At 37.4% G+C, this 15211-nt stretch overlaps 1 protein-coding gene across 11 annotated transcripts in view; it reads left to right on the top strand.

The window, feature by feature from the left end:
- The window catches only part of RGS7 (regulator of G protein signaling 7), a 523559-nt gene that overhangs the window by 430074 nt on the left and 78274 nt on the right, over positions 1 to 15211 (top strand). For all 11 annotated transcript variants that reach the window (XR_010412359.1, XR_010412358.1, XR_010412356.1 and 8 more), the window contains 3 exons: positions 4802 to 4866; positions 5701 to 5777; positions 5884 to 5965. Coding sequence is in view for 7 of the 11 variants with exons in the window: in XM_064594396.1 (XP_064450466.1) it covers positions 4802 to 4866; positions 5701 to 5777; positions 5884 to 5965 (224 nt within the window). In the remaining 4 variants the exon portion in view is untranslated. The remainder of the gene's footprint in view (positions 1 to 4801; positions 4867 to 5700; positions 5778 to 5883; positions 5966 to 15211) is intronic.

Below are 15211 nucleotides of genomic sequence, written 5' to 3'. Positions count from 1 at the left end.
ATTTTTTAAAAAACTATAATAGAGCATACAATAAACTCTAGTCACTAAAAAAATTAGAAAGAAATAGATTATTTTCTTCATCATTTATGGGGGGAATATTAGTGTTTATTTCTGAGACTAAAATTCAAGAAAAATATATAAAGTGTTTATTTAAACACATAAGAATGGCCACTAATGGAATGGTAAGTTTTATCACTTCTAAATTATTAGGAGAGGAATTAAAGAAAACTCATCCCATGTAACAAAATGTAGGAAACAAAGAAATCACAATTACAGAGAGAGAGAGAGATGGAGATGTAAGAAAAGGAAAAACAAACATAACTTACAAGAATTAATGTAAGTTCATCTTTTGAAATAGAAGGTATCTTTAGGTGAGGTCATAAATAAAATGCAGTAATACCTGTCTGCAGGTAGATAAGTAAAACATGCTGACTCTTTCAGTTAAAGAAGGTTGATAAAGCAAAGACATACTAGGCAAATACAAGTAGAAAATGAAACCAGGGCTTGCAATATAGATCAAATAAAAATAGCCCACGGTACAAAGTGTGAAACAGAGCCAAATTTGTGAAGGGGGCAATCCATACACATCTTTTTTCATTAAAACCTATCATGTGAAAATACTGGAAATATAAGAAAACAGATAAACATAATGAAATTGTTCCACTCTCAAGCCAGATTGGCAAAAAATCAAGCCTGGCATGAAGGTGAGGATATTGGCATATTGCTGGGAGGGTATAAGGGGTAGAAGTTTGGCAGGTCTTACAAAATTCACACTGTGCCTGTCCCACAGAGTCCTGCTACCAATTCCAAGAATATATGTTAATCAAAACCTATATGGAATCACTATTTATAGCAGCTCCAAAATATGAAAGCATTATCTCACTTATATATGGAATGTTAAACACACACACTCATAGGAAAAAAAGAAAAGATCAGAGGCAAAGGGTGGGAGGTAGGGGAATTGGAAGAATGGGGTCAAAATGTACGAAACACCATTTATAAGATACAAAAGTTCTGGGAATATCGTGCACCATGAAGACTATAGCAAACACTGCTGTGTGGTACATTTGAAAGTTGCTGAGAGAGTAGATCCTAAAAGTTCTCATCACAAGGGGGAAAAAAACCTTTTTTTTTTGTATCTAGATGAAATGATGGATATTAACTGAACTTATTGTGGTGATCATTTCACAATTACATAAGTCACTTCATTACACTGTACACTTTAAACGTATACGGTGCTGCATGTCAGTTATGTCTCAATAAAACCAAGAAGAAAAAAAAGAAAAAGAAAACAATCTAAGTATTTAATAATAGGTGTATAGCTTAAATAATGTGTGCTGCATTCCTAGGATAGACTAGCACAGTGAAGAGAAACAAGCTATAGAAAAGTGCCTGGGTGGATCTCAGTAATGTCATGGTGAGTAAAAAAAAGCAGGTTGCAGAAAATGTAGTATGACTGCTGTATGTATATATAAAAATATAATTTAAATAACATATAATTTAAAACTAAATCAGTGTTTGCTGAAGTATACTCAATATTGTCCATATCATTTATTAAACTTTTCCTCAAAAATATGGGAAAATATATTTCCTGCATATATATATCTGATATTAGTCTCTATCTCTAATGTATAAATGGGCTTTAAGTCTAATAAGAAAAAGCCAAATCCCCCAAGAGAAAAATTAGCAGTCATGAACACCTAATTCACAGAAGAAAAACTCTCAGATCATCAGGAAAATTTAGTGATGTTTTTACTCAACAAATATATCCTGAACATCTTCTGTGTACAAGTATGTTCCACGCAAGGGGATACATGGGCAAACAAAACAAGGAAAAATCTCTGGCCTCATGGAGCTGGCATTCCAATGAGGTAGCAGGGGGCGAAAATAAGCTAATAAGCTACCTACATAAATGGATACAGAAGTTGTATGTTAGGAGGTAGAAAGTTGTGTAGAGGAGGACAATGGGAAAGGGGCTGTGGGGGTGGGGGTGGGAGGAAGGTGTCACTGAGAGCATGGGTCTGAAGGGAACATGGCCACTGTTTGAGAGTAGTTTGGAAGCAAGGTCGGAGGATAATGAAATGGGCACAGAAGGACTTTGGCCTTTACCGGAAGTGAGGTGAGATAGGAAGTAGTTGAAAAATGGGAAGTTTGAATACAATGAAATCTGATTTAAGTCTTTACAGAATAACTCTGATTGCTTTGCTGAAAATGTACTCTCCAGAGTGTAAGCAAGACATACTCATACTTAAACTCTATGGAATTTGGTTACACAGATCAGAGGACTTGAAAGGTGCACACCCCCTCATTGAGCACTGACACTTAAGGAAAATTATCAAATATCTAAAAAATAAACATACATCCATATGTACATGTTTGCAGAAGTATTAGTAAATAATTGCAAGATGAAGGATATAATCTAAGTGTCCAACAATAAGGATTCATTTAAATAAATAATAAATGGATTATCATGAAATGATTTTTCAGGATGTTACAGAATAACACTTATTGATATGAAGTTAGCCAAATATAACATTAAAGGATAAAGCTCATAAGATAGCATATGTAGTACAGTTTTAAATAAATATATGCAGATAAAGTTTTGATATAAATACAGATATTCATGTCTATGTTTGTAGGTGTGTATAGAAGGGAAAAACCATATAATGTGCCAAATAATGAAGGAAGTGAGATTATAGAATGATTTTTTCTTTAATATTTATTTTTTTTTCTGCATCATCTTAACTTTTACAATGAGGGATAAGGATTTTAAAAATTAAACTACTTCAACTTTGAAGTAAAACAATCTGTGTGCATCATTTTTACTTGCCCTGTGACATATCTGAGTGGAAAGTGATTTTTGTAACAGGATGTTAAAATGGAAATCCAGCCAAAATGTTAAGTGGATCAAGACCAGATGTGAAAGTGTTATTCTAGATGGACGTACAAATTGTCACACTAGCTGCTGTCAGCTCCCACTGAGGGCATTAAAGGGTAAGATGTTGGCTAAAGACTGATTTTGTAGCTGTTAGGATGTCAGGAGTCATTGCCCCCATCAGCCCCAGTGGGAAGAATGAGTGGGGATGCCCCTCATCTCAAGCCCCGGGACAAAGATTTCAAGGGCTTTCTGGGAGTGCTTGACAGGAGTCACCTACTCCTGGGGACACAATGGATCATGAACTCCAGGCCTTGGAATGACAAGGGGCAAGAGACAGGCTCTCTAGTTATGGGTGGAGAAATTAAAGGGAAGTGGCTTTTATGTTCCGTGGTGTCCTTTCAGGGCAAAGAGTGCATGCAGCAATACTAGCTGGGGACACAGAAGAACAAGGTGGACAAAGAAGACAGTCACGCTTCTCTCACCCACAGAAGCTGGGGGAAAGGGGAAGACCTTAAGACTTTAAACCAGGCTTGAATTTTTGACTATTCCTTGGGATGGACATTCCATAAGTTGGGTCTCTGAATTACCTGAGTGACAAGCAAGACTGTGGATGCTGCTTGAGTTTTTATTCAGGGGCTGGGGAAGGATTCGCTCACACAGTAAACTTGAAACAATTAAAAAGAGAGTTTCATGACAATATGTATTATATTTGACCAATTTTGAGAATTAGCAATTTTGAAAATTACTAATATTGGTGGAATAATAAAATTCCCATGATAGATTATAGAAAGATGTGTTCTCAGATCGTCTCCTGGGTTCTTAATGTCTGTAGTAATATTAGCATCAGTCCACGCTTGGCTTTCTCCTTGGCCTTGGCCTTCATAAAGGGAACTTTAGAGGACGGAAATTGAATGCACAGCATCAGTGTTTACAGAGATCTCAGATTTTCTGTGTAAGATAATTCCTTAGGGATATCAGCTGGACTTGATGATCAGAAACTGAGGGTGGCATGGCTTAGTGCAATGGTGGTAATTATAAGGACACCCCCAGAACTAACCTTACAAAAAGTAATATTTGACAGTCTCATCCAGCAGATTCATTCAGCATCTGAAATATATAGTTTATTTTGAATTTCATGAGACTCAAATATCATATATTATGGAAAAATAACAAGAAGTGTCCTGGAAATCAGGACGATACTGGAGGGCTCTGAATGTCTTGATATTATCATAAGAGTTACTAATAATCCTGAAATAACTAAAGAAATGTGATTTTTCAATAGCAGTGCTGCTCTAGCCCTCTTCTCTCCCTCTGGCTCCCATCCCATAAATCTACTGCCCAAGGGGGCTTTCCCTGGCAGCAAGGATACTGAGTCCTCAGAAAAATGGTATTAAAAGGTAGTCATATTGTAGTTAAGGAAGATATTATAGTTTCCTCTCTCCCAGTGCCAAAATAATTGATGATGGTGAAATGTAGCAAAAGAGATGCCAAGAAGCCTTCAGTTTAGGTTAATAGAGTCTTTCAGTTGACAGAAGAATATGGATATAATTGAATGTGCCAGTGATTCACTCTTCATGCAATTCCTTTTAACCCAGTGGTGTTATTTGTATATCTAGATGTTTAGGTTCGTTTGATGTGTTATTTAGAAGGCTTTATTTTCCCCATTATTTAATAAAAATGAACAGTTACCAACTTTCTAAATGTATCTATTTTCTTATAATACCACTATGTTTGAATTTCAGTAAAAATGTTACCAATTATTTATTTTTGTCAAAAAATATAAAGATAGAAAATTATGACTGGAAAAAAGTGACAAAGACCAAGATGTTTTGATTTATAATGCTGTATTTTTATTTTTAGTGAGTGCCTCCAGTTAATAAGCAAGCAAGAAATGATTGATTTTTTTTTTTTTTTCCCTTTCAGCGGTTTACCTCTGCAAGAGAACAATGCAAAACAAGGCGAGGCTAGAATTGGCAGACTATGAAGCTGTAAGTACTAAGGACTTTCTGGCAAAGAAAGTCATAAAATGAACAGGAATAAGGCCTATGGTCATTTCTGGAGATTCTGTTGACTTTACACCCCTGGATTTTAAGGACCAGATTTCTAGATCAGGCATCATAATGGCTCAAATCCCTGACTTGCTTGCTTTGTCTCATCATTCACATTGGGGATGGTGAACTTCTAGATGCAAACTCACAGGAGAAGGGAGAAGCATGTCTTGCTAAACTTAAATGTAAAAACATTAAGTGTCCTATATATAGTGAAGACATCCAAACTTAGAGAAATAAAGAGCATTTACTTTGAGTAAATAATTTTTGCAAAACAGATAAAATTAATCTGATGTCATTTGTTCAGACAGTTGCTGTGTTGTGATTTACAAATGACTTTGAAGCACTGACTAGAAATGGTAGTAAGCTGCTGGGGGTTTACATTCTTGTCAGGAACGGGATAGACTGACTGAATTATTAGTAGAGATGTATTGCTTTCCTATTCCTCACTAAAATGGGCACAGAAAAATCCAATGGATTAGTCTTGAGCACTTTTTTTATACAAAGTAATTTTTAGTATTTTAGATGTTTACTTGTGGTCTCTAAAGTCCATTATTCATAAGATTAATATTTGTAATAAGTTTCCCTGTTTCCTCTGACTATTAATATGAAGATGAGCTACATTCAGTGAGCATGATTTATCATTCAGAACCAGAGTACACACTACTTTATAAATTCTGTAATTGCTTTCTTGATAAATTTATACAGTAGATAAATGAGAAATGAGTAGTCAGATGAGCACCAGAACATCTTCATCTGTGGTATGTTTTTCAGGAGAGCCTGGCCAGGCTGCAGAGAGCATTTGCTCGGAAGTGGGAGTTCATTTTTATGCAAGCAGAAGCACAAGCAAAGTGAGTCCTTGTGAGTCTTTTGGAAAATTTGTTCAAGTTGTGGCCTTTTGTCCAGAGAGGTGCTACAATTAACATTACTTATTATTCATTGTTACAATGTTGACAGAGTGGACAAGAAGAGAGACAAAATTGAAAGGAAGATCCTTGATAGCCAAGAGAGAGCATTCTGGGACGTCCACAGACCTGTGGTAAGCAAACGTGCAAATGTTATCTTCAGTTCATAATCTGAGCCTTTGGAAACTGAAGGATGCCTGAAAAAGTGAAAGAACAATGTGGTAGCCCTATCACTCTTCTCCAAATCTTGGTTAAGAAAATATTGCCACTTTTGTGTAAGATAACCAGAATGCAGTAGGGTAATGTGTAATTCATAAAGCTATGCATTTTTCCACCACAACATCACTCTTGGCATTTGAGATACTTGATACTTTTATACCCTTGAAAGAAACAAGACTGCAACAAAGCAGTCTTACGTAAACCATGTGACTCAGAGTAACAAATAATGAATGTCCTTGATTAATACCAGAAAGCTTTGTGTAAGGAATTCAACACTGGTTATGCGCATCGTAAGAAAACAGGTCTAATCTCACATGTTTCTTTCTATTTTGATAGTATGTGTTTGTCTTCTATGTATTTCTTTAAATACAGACAGGGCATTAGAGAATAATATTTACATAAATGTAGAATAAATACCAGGTTCCCAGCACGAGACAAATCAAGACTGATGAGAATTTTTTTTTTAATTTTTTTTTAAAGATTTTATTTATTTGACAGAGAGAGAGAGTGGGAGATGGAACACAAGCAGAAGGAATGGGAGGGGGAGAAGCAGGCTTCCCAGTGAGCAGGGAGCCCGACGTAGGGCTCAGGACCCTGAGATCATGACCTGAGCCAAAGGCAGACGCTTAATGACTGAGCCACCCAGGTTCCCCAAGCCTGATGAGAATATTTTAAAAACTTTCCTCTCACCTACCTTCAGGATCAAACAAAAATAGGTCTGCTTTCCAAAGATTTCTTTATATTTGTGTGTGTTTCAACTTCAAATAGCCATACAACTGTTAAATTCTATTTTCTCTGTTTGAATTCCCAAAAGATTAGAATTAGAATTAAATGGCTTCCCTGCTCAATATTCAGCTCAAGTTTTGTTGCTCGTGGTGAAAAAGAATTATGAGGTCATGTGCATAAATGTTGCAAGAATATGAAGTAGGATTTTTTCTTGTTTGTTTATTTTAAGCAATCGCTAGACACCAGTCAATACATTATGTTCCTGTGTTATCCACTTTATGCCTCTGGATATCTGGTGGCCCATCTCTAGCTTTGTTCAGCTTTGATGGCCAGCATCCTCCTGGCAACCTAAGAGGACTAGCTCCATGACTTCCCTGCACTGCCTACATTCATTCCATGGCAAATACGCAAGCTCACAGAGCATGTAAATCGATCCTATCTCAATACTCCTCTGCTCCATCCCCTATGAGTTACTCAGCTGGTCCCTGGCCCTCTGTGTGCTCCTATTGGAGGCAGAACCTGTTCAGTTGTTTTTGCTCTATCCAGTCCTCTGTGTCTGCAGCAAGGAGCATATATGAGTGCTCTCCAGGGGGTCCCCTGCTGCACCCCTCACTAGGCTTCCAATCAGAAAATCATCCTAAGGAGCACCCTGAGGGAGAAACCACCCTGAAGCCAAGGCCTCCATCTCCCTTATTGAACTTCTAGGTGCTGATGACAGCAGGTGCAGATGTTGAGGGAGCTAATCTGTGGGACCTCTTAGTATCAGTCTTTTACTTCTGAGCTCTTTGTTTCCTCTACACTTTCCATTTTATTGAGGCTGTTCTTCGGGAATTTGGAATCTGTGCCCTAGGTTTAGGCAATAGGAGAACTACAACAGCATGGCCTTCCTTAATATTTACCAACTAGCTTACCTGGGATGATCTGATTGTGTTGAATCTCCTCTTCGAAGGGATTATTCTCTATTCACCTCTGAAACTTTTTGAATTCTCTGAGGAATAGCCTTTCTCCCCAAATTTTTAATGCATCAGTCCTGTAACCATCTGCCAGTGCAATGACTAACCACTGTTTCCATCAAAAGCCATATCTGAACCTCCTAAAACACAGCATGCCTGTGCAACGTCATGTAAAAATACCATTTATCCTGTATTACTATGTGCCAGACATTTTACTGCATGAAATGTTGATTAGAACATAGTCCTTGATTCCTAAAACTCACATCTAGTGGAAGCATTTTACGAACATGGTCACAAACACTTCAAGACAGATGTGACTGTACATTTGTTTTCTGGGGGAAAATACAGATGGTCATTGGATTTACATGGCTTGCCCATGTACACACAGCTAGGAGCGGCAGAGCCAAGCCTGAACCAACTATCTCCTACTCCACAGTTTGAGTGACAAAGGAAGGGGAGAAATGGGGAAGTAGAGGGGCTCCAGCTAAAGAAAGCAGCTGCAGCAAGAGAGATACCCTCACCGCACGCCTCCATTCTGCAAAAAGCAGGGATAAAGAGTTCGTAGTATGCACGTGTGATATAGCTGTGTTTATAGGTGTCTTGTTTTAGGTATATTTTACTTGTATATTTTACTCATGGCTCTTGCATATTCTTTTTTCGTTCATTCTGCTGTTTTCAAGAGCCCAGAGTTCAAGCCATCTTTCAAACATTGTAGGCCACACATCCCTGAACTAGGGGAACCCCACTGCCATATGGAGAACAGCATGGTCAGGTGTGGTTACACAATATGAACCCTTAGGGACCAGTTCCAATAGTGTTGCTGCAACAAGTACTATCTCCTATATTCAGATAGAATAATCTTGTGTAATCTATATACTATTTCAAGAACAATCTAAAATTCTTATAAAGATATAAATAAATCTAGTTGATATAAATTATTAGTACACAGAAGAGATCACAAAGAATGCCCTTATTTTTATTTTGGTTTTGAAAAGACTAATTATAAAAATACGAACTGACCGCTATTAAGTACAATCCTATTTCATAATAACATTTCAATAAAAAAAATATAACAGGGAACAGTTAATCCTCATGAAGCTTTTATTCATGGTGATCTGCTACATTGTATTGTTTGGTTTGCTTTGATTTCATCTGGTTTTACTCTGGCATTTATTTAATCAAAAATAGGGTGGAAGCCATTAGCTAGAAATGTGGTAGGGAAAGGCAAATCTCAGAAAGCAGCTCAGAGTCTTTAAAGTATATTTTTAAAAATTAATTTAAAATATTATAGCATATTACATGAATTTCCACTTGCAGATATAGAAAATGTATGTAATATGATTTTATTTTTTAAAAAACCATGAGGTCACTTAATACAGAGTGTAATCAATCTATTGCACTTAATACTGTTATGAAATAAATCTAGCTTCTCTGAACATGCCCATGTTTACTCCACGAAAAATAAATAAATAAAGTCATTAACACCAAGAAGGACTCTTCAGTTGTCAGGATTCCAGACAGAATTGTCAAAAACTAACTACTCAAGAAGATAGTGGGAGAAATACACCAAATTGTAGTAAATGTCAAAGGTAATTTGGAATTTGTGTTAATCTGTGTATTTAATGTTTCAATATTTTTATGAAGCCCCTCAAGGGCTAATGCATTCATAGTCTGTATTAATAGAATTTTAGGAACTAGTTTAATTGAAGTAAAAATTATGCTTGTCACAGTGCTAAGGAACTCAATTTTAGAGTTTTGTGCTCAGTTCTAGAAACCATACTTTAAAAAAAAAGTGTGGTTGAATTATAGTTGAGGTGGATAGTGAAGGGGCAAAGTCAAAAATAAGAAGTAAAGAAATTGTGAAATTATTAGAGATTAGCGGATAAGAGGACCCAAAAAAGATGTCTTCATATTTTGGAAATTTAATTAGGTAGAGTTAGAATGAGGCTTATTCTTTTACCCCATGTTGGATTCTGGGTGACCAATATGGAAACAACTGGAAAATAAAATCACACTATAAAAAAGAACTTATCAAACTCAACACCCAAAAAATAAAAAATCCAGTTAAGAAATGAGCAGAGGACAGTAATAGACATTTCTCCAAAGAAGACATACAAATGGCTAACAGACACATGAAAAAGTGTTCAACATCACTCAGCATCAGGGAATACAAATCAAAAACACATGAGATACCACCTCACACCAGTCAGAATGGCTAAAATTAACAACTCAGGAAACAACAGATGTTGGCAAGGATGCGGAGAAAGGGGAACCCTCCTACACTGTTGGTAGAAATGCAAGCTGGTACGGCCACTCTGGAAAACAGTATGGAGGTTCCTCAAAAAGTTAAAAATAGAACTATCCTATGACCCAACAATTGCACTACTAGGTATTTATCCATACAAAAATAGTTATTCAAAGGGGAAGATTTAAGATGGTAGAGTAAGGGGACCCTAAGTGTTTCTTGTCCCTTGAATACAACTAGATAGTTATCAAATCATTCCGAACACCTGAGAAATCAATCAGAGATCTGAGAAAATGAATGCTGAAAGTCTACAATTAGAAAAGGGACCACCGTTTGGAAGGTAGGAGGTGCAGAGACTTGAATCCAGGGTGATATAGCTAAGGATATGGCAGTGCGGAGGGAGCCTGCTTAAGGAGGCTACTGCAAGTATTATAAGCAGAGGAGTGCAAAATTGGAGCTTATAGTACTCTACCAAAGTGCTGTATGTCCCTGGCTTAAATGTGCTCAGGTGAAGCAGGGTGGAATCCCAGGTGTGACAGTGTGGTCTCAGGATCCCTGGGGGTCACAAGAAGAATGGATGGAGCCTGAATGCAGCAGAGTTCCCAGGCATAGGATCGGGGAAGCCAGCTGAGAACAGAGAGTCTAGGTGCAAGCTTTCTGCTCTGTGTTGCCATAAACTGTGAACCACTGCACAGTGGTGCAACCACTTTCCTGGAGGGAGCCAGCTAAAGGCAGAAGTGTGGAAAGACCCACCCTCTTACCCCGGAGGAAGAGCATGTGTCCACGCTGCAAGAGTCTATAAAATTTGGAGTTCGGGAATTCTGTTGTGCCTGAGATTAAAACGCTTGGTCACAGAACAGAGAGTTCTGTTGGAAACTGGGGAGGCAAAAGTGATTGATTGTTTTCCTGTGAGGGCTCACTTAACAGTGGGGGGAGCAAATTTTCAGCTTCCAGGGCTAGAGAGTGGGGCACAGCCATATTCATCTCTCCCATCTGAGCTGAAAGCCTTCAGGGAGTAAAACAGCACCACGTAGTGGAATCCGGAGCCACTTACACTGAGCCCTGCCTCTGGCAACAGGAGACACATTTGCCATAGGGTAAGTCCCCCTGAGAAACAGAGCAACAGGCCCCTTCCCCCAGAAGACCAGCACAAACAACTCACTTGTACCAAGTTCAGGTATCATAGAGGGTGACAAAGCTTCAGCTCTTGGAGAAAATAATATATACCATTCTTTGTATTTTTATTTTTTAGTCTTTTAGTATGATTTTTTCAGTTATTTTCTTAATTTTTCCAATTCTTTTTTCTTTTTTTAATTTTTCTTTTACATAAGTTATATATATATATATATATATATATGTTTTGTTTCCTTTCATTGTATTTTATTTTACTTTACACACACACGTGCACACATATATATGTATATGTATATGAAGTTTTTCTTTCTTATTTTGGGATCTAGTTTCCTTTAACAAGTAAACCAAAACACCCCCAGGATCTAGTTTTTTGTTTTGTTTTTTTTTGTTGTTTTGGGTTTTTTTTTTTCTGTTGTTATTGTTATTGTTGTTTTTTCCTCTTCTTTTCTGCACAAAATGACAAAACAGAGAAATTCACCCCCCAAAAAACAGAAGGTAGTACTCATGACGAAGGATTTGATCAATCAAATAAGTAAGATGTCTGAACTAGAACTTAAAACGATTATAAAGATACTAGCTGGGCTTGAAAAAAACATAGAAGATACTAGAGAATCCCTTACTATAGAAGTAAAAGAACTAAAATCTAATCAGGCTGAAATTAAAAATGCTATTACCAAGATGCAGTCCCAAGTGGAGGCCATAAAAATGAGGAAAAATGTGGCAGAAGAGAGTCAGTGATATAGAAGATAAAATGATGGAGAATAAGGAAGCTGAAAAGAAGAAAGAAAGAAAACTACTAGATCAGGAAGGAAGACTTAGAGAACCCAGCAATTCCATAAAGTGAAATAATATCCAGCGGGGCGCCTGGGTGGCTCAGATGGTTAAGCGTCTGCCTTCGGCTCAGGTCATGATCCCAGGGTCCTGGGATCGAGTCCCACATTGGGCTCCCGGCTCAGCGGGGAGCCTGCTTCTCCCTCTGACCCTCTCCCCTCTCATGCTGTTTCTCTCTCGCTCACTCTCTAAAAAATAAATAAAATCTTTAAAAAAAAAAAAAAAGAAAGAATATCCAGATAATAGGGGTCCTAGGAAATGAAGACAGGGAGAGAGGGACAGAAGGTTTATTTAAACAAATTATAGCTGAAAATTTCCCTAATCTGGGGAAGAAAACAGGCATTTAAGTCCAGGAGGCACAGAGAACCCCCCTCAAAATCAATAAAAATAGGTCAACACCTTGATATATAGTGAAGCATGCAAATTTCAAAGATAAAGAGAATATCCTGAAAGCAGGTTGAGACAAGAGATCCTTAACCTACAAGGGTAGACACATAAGGCTGGCAGTAGACCCATGCACAGAGACCTGGCAGGCCAGAAAGAACTGGCATGATATATTCAATGTGCTAAATGGGAAAAAACATGCAGCCAAGAATATGCTTTATTCAGCAAGGCTGTCATTCAGAATGGAAGGAAAGATAAAGAGTACCCAGAACAAACAAAAACTAAAGGCATCTGTGAACACTGAACCAGCCCTGCAGGAAATATTAAAGGGAATCCTTTGAGTGAAGAGAGAGCCAAAAAGTAACAAAGACCAGAAAGGAACAGAGACAGTCTATAGAAACAGTGACTTTACACGTCATACAATGGCACTAAATTCATATCTTTCAATAATTACTCTGAATGTAAATGGACTAAATGCTCCAAACAAAAGACATAGGGTATCAAAATGGATATATAAAAAAAACAAGACCCATTGATATGCTGCTTATAAGAGACTCATTTTAGACCCAAAGACACCTCCAGATTGAAAGTGAAGGGGTGGCGAACAAATTATCATGATAATGTACATCAAAAGAAAGCTGGAGTAGCCATCCTTATATCAGACAAACTTGATTTTAAACCAAAGACTGTAATAAGAGATGAAGAAGGACACTATATCATAATAAAAGGATCTGTCCAACAAGAAAATCTAACAATTGTAAATATTTATGCCCCTACCTTGGGAGCAGCTAAATATATAAGCAATTAATAACAAAATTAAAGAAACTCATTGATACAATAATAGTAAGGGACTTTAACACCCCACTCACAGCAATGGACAGATCATCTAAGCAGATCAACAAGGAGACAAGGGGCTTTGAATGACACACCGGACCAGACGGACTTCACAGATATCTTCAGAGCATTTCATCCTAAAGCAGCAGAATACACATTCTTTTCAAGAGCACATGGAACATTCTCCAGAATAGATCACATACTGTATGGCCACAAATCAGGTCTCAACTGGTACAAAAAGATTGAGATCATATCATGCATATTTTCAGACACCGATGCTATGAAACATGAAGTCAACCACAAGATAAAAATTTGAAAGGACCACAAATACATGGAGGTGAAAGAACATCCTACTGAAGAATGAATGGGTCAACCAGGAAATTAAATAAGAATTTAAAAAATACATGGAAGCAAATGAAAATGAAAACAGAACAGTTCAAAACCTCTGGGATGCAGCAAAGGCAGTCCTAAGAGGGAAGTATATAGCAATACAGGCCTTCCTCAAGAAACAAGAAGTCTCAAATGTACAATTATCATTACACCTAAGGGAGCTGGAAAAGGAACAGCAAATAAAGCCTAAATCCAGCAGGAGAAGAGAAGTAATAAACGTTAGAGCAGAAATCAATGATATACAAATAAAAAAAAAAGTAGAACTGATCAGTGAAACTAGGAGCTGGTTCTTTCAAAGAATTAATAAGATTGATAAACCCCTAGCCAGGCTTAAAAAATCCTAGAGGAGAACACAGGCAGCAATCTCTGTGACCTCAGCTGCAGCAACTTCTTGCTAGACTCCAAAGGCAAGGAAAACAAAAGCAAAAATGAACTATTGGCACTTCATCAAGATAAAAAGCCTTTGCAGGGCAAAGGAAACAATCAACAAAACTAAAAGGCAACCTATGGAATGGGAGAAGATATTTGCAAATAACTTATCAGATAAAGGGCTAGTATCCAAAATCTATAAAGAACTTACCAAACTCAACACCCAAAAACCAAAATATCCAATCAAGAAATAGGCAGAAGACATGAACGGACATTTCTGCAAAGAAGACATCCAAATGGCCAACAGACACATGAAAAAATGCACAACATCACTTGGCATCAGGGAAATACAAATCAAAAAACACATGAGATACCACCTCACACCAGTCAGAATGGCTAAAATTAACAACTCAGAAAACAACAAATGTTGGCAAGGATGCTGAGAAAGGGGAACCCTCTTATAATGTTGGTGGGAATGCAGACTGGTGCAGCCACGCTAGAAAACAGTACGGAGCTTTCTCAAAAAGTTAAGAATAGAACTACCTACAACCCAGTGATTGCACTACTAGGTATTTATTCAAAGGATACAAACATAGTGATTTGAAGGGACACATGCACCCCAATGTTTATAGCAGCAATGTCCACAATAGCTAAACCGTGGAAAAAGCCCAGATGTCCAATGACAGATGAATGGATAAAGAAGAGGTGGTGTGTACACACACACACACACACACACACACAATGGAATATTACTCAGCCATCAAAAAGAATGAACTCTTGCCATCTGCAACAACATGGATGGAACTAGAGGGTATTATTTTAAGTGAAATAAGTCAGAGAAAGACAAATACCGTATCATTTCATTCATGTATGGAATTTAAAGAACAAAACAGATGAACATAGGGGAAGGGAAGGAAAAATAAAATAGGATGAAAACAGAGGGGAAGGCAAACCATAAGGGACTCTTAAATACAGGGAACTAACTGAGCATTGCTGGAGGGGAGGTGGGTGAGGTAGTGGGGTATTTGGGTGATGGGCATTAAGGAGGACATTTGATGTAATGAGCACTGGGTATTATATGCAACTGATGAATCACTAAATTCTACCCCTGAAACTAACCTAAGTGTTGATCAACAGAATAATGAATAAAGAAAATGTGGCATATATTGCACACACACTGAAATATTATTCAACCATAAAAAAGAAGGAAATCCTGCCATTTGTGACAACATGGATGAAACTTGAGGCCATTATGCAAAGTGAAAAAAATCAGATGGAGAAAGGCTGTATGATTT

The sequence above is a fragment of the Mirounga angustirostris genome, unplaced genomic scaffold (genome assembly GCF_029215605.1).
Source record: "Mirounga angustirostris isolate CCGP_5_RB_7025 unplaced genomic scaffold, mMirAng1.0.hap1 SCAF_6, whole genome shotgun sequence".
Taxonomy (NCBI): Eukaryota; Metazoa; Chordata; class Mammalia; order Carnivora; family Phocidae; genus Mirounga; species Mirounga angustirostris.
The sequence above is the reverse complement of the archived record's forward strand: the minus strand, read 5'-3'. Positions and strand labels throughout refer to the sequence as shown.